At 43.3% G+C, this 19,790-nt stretch overlaps 1 protein-coding gene across 3 annotated transcripts in view; it reads right to left on the bottom strand.

The window, feature by feature from the left end:
- The window catches only part of SH3BP5 (SH3 domain binding protein 5), a 75,638-nt gene that overhangs the window by 2,844 nt on the left and 53,004 nt on the right, over positions 1–19,790 (bottom strand). For all 3 annotated transcript variants that reach the window (XM_056335798.1, XM_056335799.1, XM_056335797.1), the window contains 4 exons: positions 17,296–17,460; positions 9,109–9,239; positions 5,040–5,082; positions 2,874–3,093 (listed from right to left, as the gene is read on the bottom strand). In XM_056335798.1, coding sequence (XP_056191773.1) covers positions 2,874–3,093; positions 5,040–5,082; positions 9,109–9,239; positions 17,296–17,460 — 559 coding nt within the window. The remainder of the gene's footprint in view (positions 1–2,873; positions 3,094–5,039; positions 5,083–9,108; positions 9,240–17,295; positions 17,461–19,790) is intronic.

Here is a 19,790-nt window from a genome sequence, read left to right as displayed (position 1 = left end):
TGGCTCCAGGGGCAGATTGCTTCCACCTTATTTTCCCACTTTCGGAGTTAAAATCCGGCACGATCTCCCAAGATCTCTTTTTGGATGAGGATCACCAAGCAACACCAAATTAAAAAAAGCCCCACCCACACATACAATTTTTCTTGTTCAAGTTTGCTCAGATCTGAATTCTAGTTAAAGCAAACCAACTCCAAACTCTCTGGCTAAATCAGGCTGCTGGGTCTTTGTTAGCAACAGGAGGAGAAATCCATTAAAGAAGGTTCCATTTTGTGCAACATAGGGGTGTAGGTTTTGCTAAAATTCAACATTTTTCAATCTTGGCTCATTGCAGGATGGGGACCTATGAACTAAAGACTTCTGCATACAAGTAGTCCCACCAGGATCAGAAGGTTTTTTACATGCATCAGCCTCTACACAACAAAAGCGTGTGCTGGAATCACACTGGTCTAAAGAAGTCCCACAAACAGCAAGACATTTACAGTGACCTGAGGTTATCTCCAATTACACCTTGCAATTCCTGCCCTTGTTAGAGAGACTCAGAACCGCCTTGAAAGAGCAGCAGGAGCCAAGCAGAAGCATTAACACAGTGGCTCAAAGAAGTTTCAAAATAGTTCTTTGGTTACCCTGGCAGCCTGGGGCTCACATGCACCACTCGGACACGAAGGGTGCCAACAGAGGCAGCTACTGTCATAGCTATTGCAAGGAGGTCCAGCCTCTTTCTGCTGTATTTGCAGATTGCAGAACTGTACTTGCACATCAGAATTGACCTAAAAGGCTTCAAACATAAAACTGATAACAGATTATCCACCTTCCTGAGCCCCTTCCAGGGGACTCTGTGCTCAGAGACAGTTTGTGGTTTGGGTTTTGTTGGTTTGTTTTTAATGATGTCAAATCCAAAACTGCAGAGCTGCCTTTCTTCTCACTTGCTTTGTCTTACCAATATACGGTGAGCAATACAGGTAACTGCAGGGGGTGAAAGCAAAAAAAAAAAAAAAAAAAAAAAAAAAAAAAAGGGTTGGGCAAAAAAGATGTTTCCAATTACAGGAGTCCTCTACTTGGCAAGAAGCAGTGACACTAGCCAGTCTACAAGCGGCACAACTTAAACTGTAACTTACTCATCACCACCTAAACTTACTATAACACACAGGAGCATCTGCTAGGGCCAAGAAATTGTTGCTGATGATTTGGTGTACTATTCAACTCCAGCAGACATAAATCACGATACAAAGGACCTTGGTGGAAAGCCCCCCACGTTAACAATGCATGAGAGCTGCACCTGTCAAGGCTATTTTGGTTATGATGTCTTGCAGGCTGCTAGTCCTGCCCAGTCACAACCCAGTTCTGTGTTGGCACTAGATGCAACCTGGAGTCCTTCCACCTATGTCAGGCTGTGCAACTCAAAGAGAGGGATAGACCCATGCTGCCAGTCCTTGCCTGCGGCCTCAGCAGCAGCCAGAAGGGCCAGCAGCTTGTTGCTCTGAATTAACTTTCCTGGTTCTTTCTGGCCCTACATACCAGGCCCCTGAACTCCTTCAGCGCAACAAAACCCTCCACTCACTTACACCCAAGGCTCTTGGAAGGCCTTCTGCACGAGGAGGAGCACTTGTGGGTATCCCAAGAGGCAATCCTTGTCTAAATGAGAAAGGCTCAACTCTGGCTCTTCATATGCAGCCATACCAAAACCACAACGCATCAGCTGGCCCAGACACTGCGCCTGCTGTGGCAACTCAGGTCCCAGCTACACAGTACTGAGTGACAGCTCCAGCACATCATGCAAAAACTGCCGCTGCAGAGAATGGAGGCCAGCCCAGGGCTGCCTCCCAGCTCTCACAGCACAGATGGGCTCTACTGTGGACCTACATGGCCCCGCACCAGTACGCACCACTGTCTACAAGGCAACTGCTTATTCAGCCTTCGGGCACTGGGGTTGTGTAATTATGAACTCCTGCAATCCTGACGTAGACTTTTCCCTGCAGAAATGGAGCTGAAATACAAATTAAACTGGGATTTGTGGATCCGGGTAGAAAAAGACTTTCCACATGAAGAAGGAGAGAAGGTGTCCAGGAGGGAGGAAAAAGTGGGCTACATGGAGTGTTCATCTATTCACTTTCATCCAGAGCCAGGACAAAAAGCGAACTCACAATACAACAGACCGTTCCAGTGTGTGCAACCCAAGGACCCCACGTGCCTAGAGATTAGCTAGGCTTGCAGCGTGCTCAGTGGTTGCTGCTGTCACCCAAGAGAAACATCTCTCACACAGAGCCTCTCAGTGCACTGCATTAGCACATTGCTGCCTCTTTGCTTCCCTTATTCACAGCACACGTGCTCTGCTGAAATCACATATTGACAAAAGATCCTACAGTGCAAAGGAGCTTAACCCTACACCCCTTCTGTGCGAGCATCATGCCTTTCTGTACTGCTGTAGCTCTTCCACAGGCCCAACGCTGCAAGACAAGTGCATGATCCAAAATATCTGTTTCCAAACAGCACCGCCACCTCAACAACCTGGCTGAGTGATCTGCAGCAGCCTGTGACCACTCCAGGCAAGTCCCCGACAGCAGCATCACTGGCTTAAAAATAAGAAACATCCTTTGAAGTGCTTTAGTTCTGTTCCTTCCATACAGCACTGTACAAAAAATAACAGTGATGTTAAGGGAACAGCTGTTGCACTTCAACTCACATCCTTCTCCCTTGAAAACTGGCTATTAAAGAATACAATCAACTCCTGTAATAATGAGAAGCGTTACAAGTTAGCCACAGTCCCACAACAGCCAGCAAATTTCAAACTGCAGAACATGCAGATCAACCTTCATCTCAGCATTTCTTAGGACACCCATGGGATATTCCCAGACACGGGAGTGCTCTGTACTCACTGGAGATGGTGTCTGACTCCGGTTTACTTGCTGACAGGTCTTCCACAGAGGTATTGCTCCCTTCAGCACCCACACCACACCCTCGAGGCCCCATGGCAGTGGACCGTCTCCTCTCGTGAATCTCATCTGAGATCATCTCCAGGTTTTTCAAGGCAGTCTTATACTCCCCCTTTGCCAGAGCCAGTTTTGCCTGCAGGTCATCCACTGTTTTCTTCAGTTGCTAACAAGGAAGACAGGTATTACGTGTGCTTTCATTATGAACAACATGCAGTATGCAGTTCTCTGTTGCATATCCACGTGACTTGCTCTGCACAGGCAAGCTAGCATAAACCAGGGTTGGTATCTAGGTGATGGGAGAGTTCATAATTCAAGAACACACCAGCACAAGCAGTGGCGCTTGAGAAGGAGACAGCAGCAAAGCAGACAACGGTAGCCAGGGGCTGGGATTACCTCTGGAGTATGGCAATGGCCCAAACTAAGCATAAACCAGGGGTCCCCTAGTTAACATGCAGGATCTCTTACTAACGCGAATGCAGCTCTCAATGGTATGTCAATGCTTATCCTACAAGGACTCCTAAAGGTTTGCTGGCAGCCCCTGCCTGCAGGGCACAGCATGGCTGTGGGTCATCCCCAAAGGGGCTAAGCCTCACTTTCCTCTAAGCACCAGACCCATCGCTTCTTGGTTACTAAACTGGTAGATTACAAAGCAGCAACCCTCCAACCCTGACAGCTGTAGTAGAGCAGTTTCCATGTCCCCAGGTGCAAAGCCCACTCTACAGGAAGGGCAGAAGTGTTGTACACCCTGTCTCCCAAAGTCAAAACTGCTTGTATAACTGTAGCTGTCTCAACTCTGTTTTATATTGTACATTAAAAGCAATCTGTGCCATCTTTTGTATTATATTTTACACAGTCACCCTGCTTCAGGAAGGCACTGAGCAGCTGTCGTGGAGAAGCAACAGGATCCCAAACAGTGGGCCTATGCTCACGGAGAAAAGGGGGATTCTCAAAAAATGCCTCCAACCAGAAGGGATTACTGAGCTGGCACCCAGCCCAGGACAGGCAAGGGTGCAACTCCAGCATCAGCTGGCCACAGCTATGCAGGCAGGTAAGATGGAGGAGCAGAGGGCTGCCCAAGTCTGGATCCTGGCAAGTATCTCTGAGGCTTACAAAGCGCTGTTGCATCCCAGGCAGCCCAGGGAAGGGCTCACAGAAAAAAAAAAAAGGTGTGGGACACACCTTACATCCCAGGCAAGGAACAGGAATCTTCTTCTAGCTAGGCTCCAGCTGACCTAGCACCCCAGTGGAGCCTTCCTGCACCCATGGCCAACAGTGCAAGGCAACGTGCTCCACTCAGACCCTGTGCACACCCCACACACCTACAGCACCAGCTGCTACCCTTCAACCCAGAGGAGCAAGGCTGCCAGCTTTTAGGGGCCACATAAAGCAAAAGTCACTCAAATAGAGAGTGAGATTCTTGCATTTAAATTTTTAGTGCGACTTTGCTCTCCCACGCCTGGCAGCTCCAAGACCGAGGGCTGTAACAGCAGGGCTTACCATCCCATTCACAGCTGCCATGCCCACCCTGGGACCACTGTGCCCTGCAAGGCATGCACTGTGCCCAATCACTGGCCAGACATTGTTGCACTACACAGAGTAAGTACAGTGTAGTGCAGAGATGCCAAAAAAAGCCCTGCAGCACCCCATCCAGCCAAACCCAAAATCAGAAATTCACATCTGCATGACATTTAGAGTACTACGAGCAGGTTACTTGTTCTGTTAATTGACCCAATCAGTGAAAAAAGAACCCCAAGCACAGTTAAACAGTCTGTTGCATAAAACATGGCACAGTCAGACACACCCCCCAAAACCCACAACAACAAAACAAACCCCAGAGATTTCAAGCTACAGGAAGTAAAGATGGTCAAATTGTATTTGTTTGGTTCTGGAAGTAAGCAGCAGGTTTCCAACAGTCTTATTTCACACAAGGAAGCAAAGCCTCTTTTAGTCTTTTATCTTCTGAATGTGCTTAGCAAATTGCTCAAGAGGTTTTGAATTGAATTTGTTTTATACAGAAATGCAACACAGTTGTCAGAACACTTTAGATGCAATTTCAGTATTTACCGTAAGCACTAAAGAGTTTCAGATCGATCTGAATTACATACGTACCTCTAGTTGTACATAGTACTTTGCCTTGAGTTCAAAATAAGGTCTGTAGAAAAACAAAGAACAATTGTTTACAATCGCTGGAACTGAATGCAGAGTACTGAAGTGGGATTTGGTCTCTTCACAACATTAACATAGCTATTTTGTGTTTCACAGTAACGCTGAGAGACTACTATCTAGATGATAGCACACCTACATGTCCTCTCAACGCCTCTCTTCTCCCCTCTAATGTATCCGTTTCTCATGGGTCTTTTGGCCTAAATACAAATTGCAAAATTCCAGGTAATGGAGTTGACAGCATAATTCCTTCAGACCTAGCTTCTGCAAGACATTTAAATGAAACGTCCAGCTTCAAGTGTAGGCATCCTTTCTGTACCCATCTAATTTCTGAGCCCACAGCACATGTAAAATCCCCACAAGAAGGTGAACCTTAAGACCTCTCCACGTTCAGGTGGGGGGGTGTGGAGTGGCAGTTCTTAGGTTTTGCAGTGAAGGAGAAGAGATGAAGGGAGGTCAGAGCACCGCATGCAAGGGCACAGCACTTCCCCGCCAGTGGCCCACCAGGCACTTCCCTCCCACTGCACAGCTCCCCAGCAGTTTGCTTGGGCACGGAGGACTGTCACACCACGTCTGTTTCCCACTATAAACAACAAGACTTACTTAGAAGGTTGCAGGAGGACAGTGGTACAAGAGGTACAGTACAAAGCCTAGAAATCAGATTCCAGCTTTCAAGTTTTGAAGCCCACAAGCCAATATCATCTGATATAACACTGGGCAGCAAAAAAAGCCCTGAATTTTTTAGCAGGGCTCACTACCCTCCTCACCTCTCAGAAGCTCTCCTGGAAAGTATGGGAGAGAGAAACAATCAGGTATGGTTTTATATGCAATAGGATGTTAACTACCCTTTCATATTTCTACCCTGACAGCAAGCCTCTTCTGAGCTGTGAATCCTACTGCAGCTACATTTTGGACTGTGTGCCAGAACTCAGGAGTGGCACACAGAAGGCTGTGGCCTTCTGCTCCTATATTCTTTGAAAGGCTGAATTCGCTACTACACAAAACAACTAAGTCACATTTCCCTGAGACTAGGTTATTTCGCAGCTTTTATGTTTTTAATCAACCCCCCTACTGTCACTAGGATCACACAGCTGAGTCTGCGGTGTTTCCAGTGACACTAATCCAGCCAAACTGCACCTCTGTCTTCCCTCACTGGGACATAACCCTGGCAAAGTCTACACACAGCTGGACCTGCCAGGCACAAAACAACATTGCAGCTGTGAGTCTGGATCAAACAGTTAAAGGACTCCCATAGCCATACCCCAAAGCAATGGGAGGGCAGAAACACTGACAAAGTGGCACCGCAGGGAAAACAGTGAAACTGACTCACCTCAAATGAGCTGTCTCCCTTCCTTACCCTGGGTGCCAACTGGGAGGGAACAACCAGGCTTGAATCCTAACCTCTCATCAGCTTCCACAGGCTTGGGGGAAAAGTCCCTTCTCTATCAGCAATGTGTTTGTGTGGTGTGGGGAAAAAAAAGTGGGTTTTATATATATATTTATACGCATGTATATGTGTGTGTATACACCAATATACTACATGCACCTATGAGCAGGCATGTTTACAGGTAACAGACAAGAAAGATGCCACCTAAGCTAGGAGAAGGCTACCAGCAGCCTGACATACGCACTCTTCCTCACTCATCGCTAACACACAGCCAGGCATCTAGGCATCTGATGCCAGCAGAAAGCAATGCACTGGGCAGGGTAGGGACTCGCATCTCCTCGGGTCACTTCATTCTCTTACATTCGACCCTGTAACTATTGAAACCTGGTCCATGACACAGCAGGGCTGGCAAATCGTTGACTACAGTCCTAAATCAGTATCCCATCAGTTGTCTAAGTCTGTGACATCTCATAGTTAAGCAAAGCAATTTTTAACTAGATGACAGGAAGAGTGAAAAGCGCTTTGCCTAAGTCACCAGAGCAGAAAGTGACTTCCAAAATTCAGCTAACACAGGCAAGTTCATTATCCTACAGCTCAGAGGCACTGAGCCAGAAGATCTGGTGACCGTTAAGAACATGCAGCTGTATGCACATTCATAGCTTACAAGCAAGTAAGCACCCAAAACCAAAATCAAAAGAAAAGCCAAAACAAAGCAATCCAATAATCATCCACTCATCAACAGTAAATAACATAAATTACTTTCTTCCAGGCTGTCCTAAGTCCTGCTTTCAAATAGCAACGCTCTAAGCATCTCAATCCAGACTGGAGTGAGAAGCAAATGCAAATCATTTTTTGCATGGAAAAAAAGCAACTCGTTCGGTGTGTCTACCCACAAGTTTATGGGGAGAGAGAATGGACAACATGGGCCTGCAAGGTCCAGGTGTTACATCCAACCCTCCCGCACGACCCAGGGAGAAGGACAGATCAGTTTGCTGGTGTTAAATCCTTCCTGAAAAGAAGCTAGTTGTCAGTTAGACCCTGCAATACAAGCAGCCACAAATTCAGCAGCCTCATTCCCCAGTTTTATGTAGCCTCTTGACAGCACTGCTGCTTTCCGCTGAGGTTCAATTTTCCCTTACATGAAAACTGCAATACTGAGAGGAGACTGACCCTTCCAACATCCCTGTACAGTATGGCTTCAGATACATCCACAATAAGCCTGTTTGTGCCATCAGGCATCTTCCACTTAATATCAGGTTGAAGTGGCGTTTCTGTACAACCCTTATTAAAGGATCTCCAAAACACCCTACCTAGGTGGTTTATGCTGTAGTCAGCCCTGATGTGAAACAAAGGAGTATGTTGGGAACCCTCCACACAAGTGAAAACCAGCTCGTCCTGAGCAGAATGACACAGGATGACACCCCCATGAGGGTAGTTTCAGCAAGGAAATGAAGACTCAGAAGGCAAATCACACAAGACACAACTGGGGCACCAAGCTCAGCACCATCATTGTTATAAAAAGGTATGTAGGACCCCACTGACAACTTACCAGGGCCTTTATTTTAAATCTTACTGTATGGATTACTAGCAGCCAAACCACTTCTCGGATATTGCTCTTTTCCAGAGGAATCTGTCATTTAGTGATCTGATGATGTTTTTCACAGTCTCTGTGCAGTGCTAGACAAACAGCATGCAGCTCAATCTACAAAGCCATGCTGCTACACTGTTTCAGCTAACATGCTTGAATCTTCCTTGAGAAGTGCTAATCCTTTCTTGAATTGAGCAAACATCAATCAAAATAGATTTTTAGTTGACCGATTTCACCAAAAAGTCATTTTTAGATGGAGGGATTAAAAGCTAAATACAGCAAGCAGATTGTTTAGACAAGCTACAGTCTGGAAATATAAAGAAAACAACCATGAAATATAGGATTAAGAACTGGTTGTAAACAGGGCCAAAATTTTAAACAGGTTCTGAGCAAAAAGCTGTTTCACTTCTCAGCAACAGAGCAAAACTGCACATCAAATGCAGACACATTAACGATGCTTGCTGCTTAGCTATTCTCTCTGAAGCATATTTCCTTCGTCAAGAACAGTTCTCACACAGCTTTGCTACAGCAGCATTAGGAAGTAAACAAGTCTGATGTACAGCACACTACGCTGATGCAGTCTCACACCTTTCAGGTTTCTGTCACTTGCTTCGTGGCTCTCCTAACTAAAAATAAGAACTAAACTGCAAACGATCCTAAGCTGCAAAACACCTACACACAAAGCTCTGCAGCTTATAGACAGCATCTATGTCAATCCCATGAGTTTATATCTCAAGTCACACACCACCAAAAGGCTCAATGCACTATAACAAGACGAAGAATATATCCAGAAAAGTTTCTTATCCTGCTTAGGTCACCAGTCTATCCAGTCAGGTGCTTCAAAAGAAACTTAGAAGGACAACAAATGCAAGGACAAAAACCAGTACTAATTGTGCCATGAGACTATTGCATGCAGACAGGAGCCCAAACAGAAAGGTACAAAAGGCAACGTGCTTTCACAAGTTTGAAAAACCCCACAGAATCAGTATTTCCTGCAAACAGATTTCACCATCGAATTCATCTCCAAATAGAAAACCTACTTTGATTTATTGATAGCTCTTTTCAGCTTCTTCTCTAGTTGTTTCATCCTTCCCATGGCAGCATTGTATTTGGCTGCAGTCTCCTTGTGAACCAACTCACTTCTTGTTTTGGTCTGTTCTGCCTCCATGACCTTCAAGAGGGAAAAAACAGGTAAGTGGCAAGGCACAACGATCCATCTCTTATCATTCTAATTAACAGCATCTTCATAATCTCTCTCATCAGCTCATGTCAGGAAAGTGAAGGTACAGAAAAAACTACTTTCAATGAACCTACTTAAAATTCTTTCCTGAAAGAAGCAGCAATATGCCAGATTTGCAAATACTCTGTTAATTGCGACAGAGGTGTTGCAGCTTCTTGCATTGTATCCCTTACGGGAAGTACAGAAGAGCCTCAGATTGGGGGATAATCCATTTTTTAACCCGGTTAGATATTGAACAGTGGAGCAGCACAAGCAGAAGTCACTCAGTTAATTTAACAGCATTATTTCTGTTCCCTCCTGCCTCTTTCATAGGAGTCTGCCTCTCCCAGCAAGGAGCTGGCAGGCTGCTCAGCCCCCAGCTGCAGCCCCACCACTCTGGAAAGGGCTGAAAACCAACCACAGCAGTGGGAGGACCAAAATGCAGTTCAGCCTGAATCACCAATCACCAGAAAACAGTGTGTCCAATGACTGCCCGTTTGAGAGAAGGCCAGAAAGCTGGCTTTTCTCTAAAACACCTGACCTGCTTCATATCATGGTTTCAACACCAAAAATGCTCAGATGCTTGGGCCCTGAGATGACACTCCTAGCATGCAGATGGGGGAAGCTATACTGATGACCAGCCCATTGCCTGGGCAGGCAGAGGCTTAACACGCAGAAGGCCCAAGCCCAGCATGTCAGCCACTGTCCATGGCCATCCCCAGCCAGTCAGGCTGCAGCTCTGCACACAAGCTAGCAAATTCTTCAAGCAATCATTTCTTCAAAGCTTTATAAACAAATGCTCACTGCCATGGCATTTTGCATCATTAGGAGTCTACAAAAGCAACACGAAAAGTCAATCTCCCTCTATTAGCTGCTCTGCTGGTACCCCATGCTTTGCCAGTAATTCTATCCAGGGTATTTTTATTGTGCAAATTTTAGATGTCAGAGGTGTAAATCAGAAAATTTGTTTTCTTTAATGCACTGGCAGTCAAGATCCAGGCAGGGAGGTAACTGATTTGTTTAAAGTAAGAAAAGTGGTGACACCTCTCCATTGGTTAGGCAATGAGGAGAAAGCAAGCAATTTTCAGGCTTTCTCCCTTGCAGCTATGAAGTTACCCATATAAAAAATAGCAGGACTTTATTTTCTCCAGTACTGGATTTCAAAACATCTTAGCTGTGAAACCAACAACTCCAAAAGTTCAAACAAATTTGCTCCAACTGGCTCCTACTACCAGAATATGCACCTGAGCTCTCAGATCCAGAGACAGAGAACACTCAAAGATACCTTGCTTTTTAAACAACCTCACGCACAAAGCTCCAGTATCTTGAAAGCGTTCGGTTTGGGCTGAACTGAACAGAGAAAAAAGCATGGTCAATTTTGACTTGCTTGGGAGTGCTGCTACTCTCAGGAAAACAGTCATGTTGTCTTTTCTAGTGCCTAAACCAAAGTGTGAAACTGATACATGCCAAAGCTGACCTTCATCAGTGTCAGCTAGAAGCTCTTGGTGCCACAACTGGAGGCCACGTTTTGCTCATCTGCACACACCACTTATTAAACAAAGAAGTTGCTATAGAATGTTAAACTACAAAATAGAAAGGTTTCCAAAGGCTCTTTTGATTAGCTATCAAATAATATCAATATCAAAAAAAACAACTCCAGCATCCTTCAACTACTTTATATATAAATAAGGCACCTACTTTTGAAGAAAGGTCAAAAATCATCTATCAGATTTATAACAGGATCTCTCCTATATCCTGAAAACAAGCTGCAACCTCTTATCATGAAGAACTGTTCAAAAAGCTAGGTTGATGCATTGACTTTCCCTAGTGAAATGTGTCAGACAAAGCTGGTTTTAGCGTGGAAGTGTCTTAAATTAAAAGGCAGTCTCCAAAGACTGCACAGAAGCTGGTTCACTTTCTCTGTAGTGTGGCAAGGAAACTGCAATTTAAAAATGCTGGAAGCTACAAAATAATGGAGCGGCTGGAATTTGCCAATGCTCAATTAAATGTCAATCCCTCACATCCATTCTTGGGGCAAAATTTGCATTAACTTTGATATCTGGGATGAACCACATCGCAAGTACTACCCAACATCAGGGCTGTAAAGCGGGTTAGGTGTCCAGTATCATGTTGATTTCGCACATCTTTCATACCAAACATCACAGAAATGCTGAACCCTGCAGAACTGAGATTTGAGGATGACAGATTGTAAACACCTCAAAATATCTGATAAAAAATGGAATCTGCTCCCAGCCATATATACCCACGTTCATTACCCTTTCCAGACAGCAAAATAAAAAAAGGTTGTATACTTCATACTTTTAACAAATCAGCATCTTGTAATTAAAAATAAAAATCAGCATTGTTAGGAAAACCATCTCACTCCATTTCCTTGCTTTCCTATAGGCATTCTGTCATTGTGCTCAGATTATGCGCAAAAGTCTGCAGAGAGGCCAGAGACAACCTTCTTCTTCCCCCAGGACAGCAGCTCCAGGTACACACTTGAGGCTGAGGACAATACCTAGAAGACTTTGGAGATCCATCACCTGCTGAGATGCATTCCAGCATTTCATTCAGACAAGAACAAAAGAAAGATCCACACCTCCACAAAAGCCAAATGGCTTTAGAGAAGCTGTCCATCAGGTGGACAGAGACTGCAAGCCATGCTGACACCTCTGCACCTGGGAGGTTCAACGTAGGACCCTCACCTTTTTGAAAAGTCTTAGAAGACGACTGACAAGGCTTGTGTGAGAAAGTATTACTTTTTATCAGACCTAGTAATACAGTTGGGGAAAAAGCAGCCTTATATGAACTTGTAAACAAGCTTTTGGTCACAGTTACCAAATAAGCTGTTTTGTCTAATAAGTCACTGTACTTCCACCCACAACCTTGCCTGGTTGATGCTCCTAAGCCACCACAGATGCAACAGCACCACATAAAAGTGAGGATAACACCTCTTCAAATTAAGACTGCTCAAGACACACCTCTCCTCCTTCCATTGTACCTGCCCTTCATACCCTTGGGGCAAGCAGGGGACATACTCTTACGCAAAAACATCCAGAGAGGGTGAACTTCTAAGATACCCACACATTCACTGGACATTTCTGTAGCCCACACCTGTCTTTAATTACTAGATCACCCATTCCAGGCAGAACTCATTCTCCCAGCTAGCACAGGCTACAACTATTGGAAAACAAACAAACCAAAACCCGCAACACAGGCATCAATCATTTCCTCTGGTCTCCTTCCCTACCCTCTATTTCCAACCCAGATGTCTGGGAAAGGAAGGTCGGTGTAGAGTATATATTTTTAGTAAATCTGTACAAGTAACTTTGTCCGCCCAAAGATCTGCATCATCTGAAGTCAAAGACGGACTCCAGGCAAAATTTCAGTAACAATAGATGCAAAAGAAAAATTTATCAGTGAAATTAAGCAAAGCTGACCATTTAAGCCAGAGAATTACTCTGAACAACTGTTTCTTCCTCAAAAAATTAAACTGATTACTCTTCTAGGGGAAGAATTAGAAATCAAAGAGGTAAGAGACAATGCAAGATCAGTACACCAGGGCAGAATCATGGGATTGCATTTAAACCCTGCATTTCCAGGACAAAGTGACAGAAAGAGTAGGGCAGGGAAGGATCTAGATATTTTTGTTGTTTCTTTCACAGACTTTTCTCCCCCCCCGCCCCTTTTTCTCCAAGTATTTCTGTCTGCAGGAAGCACCTCTTCTCTCTACATCATGAAAGCACCCACGTATTTTACACTGACAGATGGTACCTCACAGCGTAATATCAAAAGGAGCTTCACAAGCCAAATTAAACCAAGAGGGAGCATGCCTCCTCCCTCTTCACCTTCTTCTCATCCCTTCCTTTTAAAAATGTCTCATGATCAAGAGCCAAAACATTTCTTCTCCCTGCCAGAATTTATGAACTGAACACAGCTCAGGAAAGACTGTATAGGCAGAACATTTTTAAGACTGCAGATTGCATCAGCAATTAGATATTAGCAATTTCTCTTGAAATTCATGAAGGATCTTCCTTTCTGCTCCAGCTTGTCTCAAACTTGAGATAGCACATCTGTCAGCACTTTCCTTTTGTACACATTAATGAATTATTTTCAATAGGAGTATAAATGAGAAGATTTCTCTCCTTCATCCCTACAGTATTCTCCATCCTTTCGCTCTTTTCTAGTCCTGCTCTCTGCACCCCAAACTGCCGATTATAATTCAAGGTACTAGTGGATATGCAACAAATTTTCACCTATCAAAAACATTTTCTGCAAATTTTGAAGACAAACTGCAGTTACCAAAACCTGGTAAGCCAATCGCTAACTGAACAGTACTTCTCTTCTCTAGGCAGCTTAAGAGCTCATCAAACCTGTCTACATCGCAAGCTAGCTGACTACATTTTCATTATAATCAGAGAATTCATCTTGCAATGAACTTGCCCCACCTATAACATGAATTGCTCTCCAGACACCATCAACTTATTGATCAGTCCTCCTTTGACTATAATGGAAGTTTAGGCAAGTAACTGGGACATATAAAGTAATGTTTAGATACTTAAAACCGATGAGCTGAATCCCAGCCTAAGTGTCATTACAGATATCTCAGATCTGTGGAGCCATGGACATAAAAAAATCATAGGAATTTACCCAAAAATAGACATCAAGTTAAGAGTAGAAATGGGTAAAGCAGCTGCCTGACTTACAGGATTGCCTTACAGTCCTGTGCTTCATGTGCTCGACATATAGCTCAAGCACAGACATTCACAGGGATTAGTTGTATCTTCACAGGCAGGCAGGCAGGCAGGCATCCAGCTCCTATTTAGGCACCCAGCTTCCTTTAGAAACATAGCTCAAACTGCAAGGTGAAAAAAACTGCTGAGTGACAGCCTGTACTCCCTGTACCTATTTACGCTGGTCCTGTCTGCTCCATAAATATAAAAGCATTTTCCACATTATGCTCCCACCCAGGATAACCAAAATTTCAATAACTCTTTAATTATATGATCTTCTACATCAGTGGCTACAAAAGCCTTGTTTACAGAAACCTGCTAGACTGTCACACTAAAAATAGTGTTAATAGCTTCTCAGTCTATGAAGAAATCAAAAAGCAATTACAACATGCAACCCTTATCTCAATTTCTTCCCAGTGAGAGTCTGCAAACAGCATTTCCTTTTGGTACTCTGGAACACAAGCCGTTGTCCGCATCCATTGGGTCAAATGCAAAAGTAACCAGGCAGTATTTACACACAGGCCTAGGTATTATTTTTTTTAAAAAAAAAAAAAAAAAAAAAAAAAAAGTGTCTCATTTGTTCTCTTGCCTACCTTTTTCCTTTATGCTCTCTGTTTGCATTGTTTGTCAGTTACCAAGCTGCCACAGGGCTTGAGGTTTATGCCAAGTTTGAGATGAGTTCAATAGAGCCTGCTACCTCTGTCTAAGAATAGCAAATCAAAACACTTTTGTCTTGCCTGACATTTCTATCAATTGAAAACCAAATGAATTAGTAGCCCACTTGCAACATTTGGCACAGAGGTGCTTTTCTGCACTCAATGAATTGCCGTACGAGGCCCAGCGCAAAATCATTCTGTGCCCAGTACAACTATCATTTATAAATACATGCAAAAAAGCTAGCAAATCCAAACAACTGGAGTGCAAAAAACTTTCTCCAAGAATGCTCTTATATGTGGAAGCAGAGAAATTCTATTTCTTAACCCTCAGCCTTCACCCTCAGAAAGAGTTTTTTTCCATGAGTCATTTCTGCTGTAATTAATAGCTAACCATCCGAGTTAACAGCAACACTGTGGCAGTCAAGGAGAACTTTTGTTCTAGTAGATCTCATCTTTGAACCTGTTTTCATTCATAGCTTGGTAAGGAATGATGATGTTTTCTGCTCCTTGAGACCCCAGTTATTCTGTTTACCTCACTGACCACCAAGCACTTCACTAATTGGCACGCACTGAAACCAAGGAAATATTCATTCTGCTCCTAAAGAAGATAATAAAACTCAGTCAAGCATTCCAAACAAACTAATGCTAGGTCTGTTCAGTCAGGACTTCCACAGCATTTTCACCCTTCTTGGCTCTGGCCCTACGACCTCCAGTATGGCAAATGAAAAGTCACAAGACAAACTTCCATGTAACTCTTTCAAAATCTGCTGTACCCTGGAAAGGTGCAGATAGGTGCTTTCTGGGAACTGAGCTTAGTCAGACTATTACAAGCACCAGGAAGAGTTGGGTAACATGCTTTCCATTCAAGGAGCCATCAACTGCTCTATACAATCCAGTCTGTGCGTAGGAGATTTTTATAACTGCAGTAAATAAACCTGAGATTTCTATTTACTGTTCAGCTGTAACCATCAGAGACATTATGGCTCGAATCAGTTCTCCAACAGGCAGATATTCTGCATTTAGTGATGATACTTATCAACACCACCAGCAGGATTCCACCAAACACTGTCAGCAGCCATCTCCTGCTCTAAATTGCCGGGTTAGCCCATGCAAGGTGTACTCCTCTTGCAGACTGTCAGGGAAGGATTAAGGACTGTAGCAGGACACAGGGAACCCCTTGAAATATCCAAGGAAAATATGAATCTATTCAAACTCTCAAAATTGCTAGCATTTCTTTCCTCACCCACACCAACACAAATTTTTGTTATGCCAGCTAGAGAGAAGCAGCTGATATGTGGCTGCTGTCATTCACCACCAGATCTCAGCAGTTTAGCAGTCAGAAGCTCTAAGCAACTCCTTAGATGCTTCCAGTTTTCTCACCGATCTATTCTGAGAATCAAAAATTGTGCATGCATTTCTGGACTTTTTCATATCAAACATGGATAACAACTAGGAAAAATGACAGCTGCTAAAGTCCCAGCACACATGCACTGTGAAGGTAGGGCTCCCTTCAGAAACACACAGATGCTACCAGATCCGCAAATACCTAATGATAACAGGGACAATAATACAAACAATACCCTGCAGTATGTTTTTTGCTTTTTAATATATACCAGGTTTTCCATCTCTCCCCTACACACAGCCAACATCCTTTTTGTTCCCTGTTTCTTCATCAAGCAGCTGTTTTTTACAATTCACTCTGAAATAGAGGGTTTCTTGTAACTGAGAAGCTTCTGCAACAGAACAGAGCTACTGCATTGAGGACTGCAAGACAATACCAACATTGTAGGCTTGCAATTCCAAATATGCTAGCATGTTCAGCTTCACTGGCATATTACGAGAACTCTGACAGAACAAAGGCTTTTAACTTCGATTTTTTGTTCTTTCATGTTGAAAAACCCACACACCTTTCTGCCTTTTTTTTCCCCTTCTCTTTTAAAAAAGAGACAGGAAAAAAGAGACGCGGCAAATGACAGGAAAATTCTTCTTGACAGCTGCTAAAATGAATACTGCCTTTCATTGTTACACAGTGCATCTCTTCTGTAGATTTAAGAAGACTTTACAAAGGAAGTAAGACCTTGTCTAAATTTGAAAGCTAATTTAGGATAGAGCAATGTGCAAGCTTAAAATGCAACACACTTTTGGTTTTGGTGGGTTGTTTTTTTTTAGGAATTCTACATTCAAACACACGTTTCCGAAGAGAAGTGCTTTCTTCAACTTACTCCATACTAAGAACAGGTTATACTAAAATTAGAACATGTCCCTGTTTTTCCAGAGTAAAAGTTTCTATAAGGTGTACTCAGGAATAGCCATCCCTATGCAATTATTCTGGTGTAACTCCGAATGCAGATATGCCTTAAGACATTGTTTACCCCTAATATATAGACGGTAATTCTTTTTTCTTCGGAGAGCTAGTCCACTAGCTAATAGCACAGACAGACAGAGAACTATACTTGTCCCAGTAGCTGCCCAAGACCCAAATCATTTAACCTTAGGCTTCATAACTTTCTGTAGCTTCATTTCCTACATGTCATGTATCTGGAGCAATACAAAAGTTTGGCCTTTCAGAAACTAAGCCTCATACAACACACAAGAACTGGGGCAAGTTCATATTACCCTCTGAGTAGCATGGTTGAGCATCTCTTGCCAGGCGGAGTCAAACTGACGTTTGTCATCTTCCAGTAGCCTCTGCTCAGCAAGCGAAATGGTCTCTTTTGCAGCACGCAGCACTTCAGTGGCCCTCTGAAAATCCTGAGTCGCCCTCTGAGCTTCCAGTTGTGCCTAAAAAAGAAAAGTTGGGATCAGAGACAAAGGAACCCTCACAGACATGTTTACAAGATCTACCACAGTAATTCCAGGACTTTAAAAACACCAAGCCAGTGTTAGTTTCCCAACTTTTTACTTGTAAGTGACAGGTATTTCATCACTGGAGTAAGCACTGCTAAGACAGCAGTTCCCACTCAAACAGGTAATTTGCAAAGAACTGTCTCATGGTGTTCATAGTAAAAAACACACAGCTGATGGCCTACAAATAAGCACCTGGCTGAGAGATAAATACCTTATGATGTAGGTTTATTCACTGAGAAATTAAACAAAAGCAAATGCAACAGCAAACTTGGAGCACGTCAAAAATACATAAGGAATGGCACTCCCTGAGTTTAGACAGGGTGGATTTTTATCTGGTGCACCATTAATCATGCTAAGGAAATGTTTTGGAAGCATTACATTGCTATAAAGCATAAACATGTTTTCTGAGAAGGTGGCCGCCAATTTCTTGGACGTTCTACTTTGCTATCACTGGTGCAGCAAGACCCCAGTACACAGACACAAAGGTAACCAAGGGAATTTGCAATGCATGTAAAACACAGATAAAGCCCTGCTATGTCCTTTGGAAACTGCTGCTTCTTTTCAGAAGGAAGCACTTTCACATGTCTGCACTGAAGCAGGGGAGAACAGTGTCTTCTGGTGAACTACATGGTTCTTGCTATGAGAGCAAAGATTCCTCCAAAACAACATACAACATTCCCAGCAAAGCAAGCACAGCTTAGAAACCATGTAAGCAACGAGCTGTAACCTCTTTTATTCTGGACCAAAAAAAATTCTGAGACTTTGCATTTACAGACCACCTCCATCTCTTCTGAAGGTTTTAACAAGGCTCTCACAATAACCAAATCCCACTCTGAACAGTCCTCAAGTGAAATGCTCACATCACATCTTGCAGGCTGGGAGACACCCGAGCATCAGCCCTCCAGGGTCCCTAATGCAATAGCCTATTCACCCTTGCCAATTCACCCAAGAAGCAGAAACAGTGCAAGCCATACCACAGGTTTCAGTAGCACTGTTGTGACAAAAGCCATCACAGAGTTCAGCCGTTTGCAGTGTTGCACTTTAGTAGCAGTGACAAGTCTTAAATACTCAAAATATGTGACTCTACGATGAATAGACAAACTTAAACAAATTACTGGTGCTGGCTGAATTTTGGTTGGGTTTTAAAATAAGATAGGGATGTCCTTTTTTTTTTTATAGTTATCATTGAATGACTTCCAATTTTAACATTCATGCTTTCAAACATGCAGTTTTCACACTATTTTCCTTCATTAAAAAAAAATTTCATTTCTGAAGGTTTTGTGTTCATTTGCTCTCTCTTAACTATATCAGCACTTAACTGCTCTAGAACCCTTCTGAGGTTGACACACAAACACCTTGTTTAGCTCAAAAGTAAAATCTTTACCTAAACTTTCTACAGTATACACTTCATACATTTCTGTTTAAAGGAGTATTTTTGAGCTGGTTTGCATTGACTCACCACCCTTCAAATATAAGTATCACATTCAATTAATTGAACATCTGACACCGAAGACGGTTTTGGTTTACACTTCAATGATTTTTTAAAAATAAACTGGAATTACCCACTGTATAACTATGGGAAACATCTTTGGCCAAACATGACTGACAGAACAAAATAATGAAGAGAACTTTACACTTCATGATATACAGAGGAGTCTGAGGTTGAAACAGGGGAAAGGACTCTGACGTACAGAATACTAAATTGACAAAGATTAAGTCTTATGAATAAAGGAAGAAGTTTTAACATAAAGAATGGGTGGATATTTGGGAAGTGGCTAAAAATCCCTGAAACAAAATGGGAAATAAATAGCACAATGGTGCATTTCTCCAGCAAACAGCTGGCTACACCTCCTCAACACCAGTTGCATCAAATACCCTCACACTAAAGACACCACAGTTATTTGTAAAGGTAATGGAAGAAATCCTTCCCTCACTCCCCTGGCACAGGAGACAGACTCCCAATTTAAACACAAGTCTCAAAAGGAAACGAAGCACAGTAAGTTTCCCTCACAATGTCCTGAAATACCAGCAGGCTCTTCTTACTTCCTTCCCCCTATCACACAGAGAGGTACTTCACCCCCAAGTGACTGTGGAAAAGCAGGAGTTATGTGTCAGAGGTCCTGCAGCTACTAGCTGGGGAGGGAAATCAAAGTCATCACAATCAGTGCAGTAATTTCCTTCCAACAAAGGTCCTTGATGCACTTCCTTCTGAAGTGGCTGCTGGTGTTTTCCACAGAAGAGGAATTCATCTAACCATGCCCTTT

This window comes from Falco biarmicus, chromosome 4, assembly GCF_023638135.1.
Source record: "Falco biarmicus isolate bFalBia1 chromosome 4, bFalBia1.pri, whole genome shotgun sequence".
Taxonomy (NCBI): domain Eukaryota; kingdom Metazoa; phylum Chordata; class Aves; order Falconiformes; family Falconidae; genus Falco; species Falco biarmicus.
This window is presented reverse-complemented; position numbering and strand designations above follow the sequence as displayed.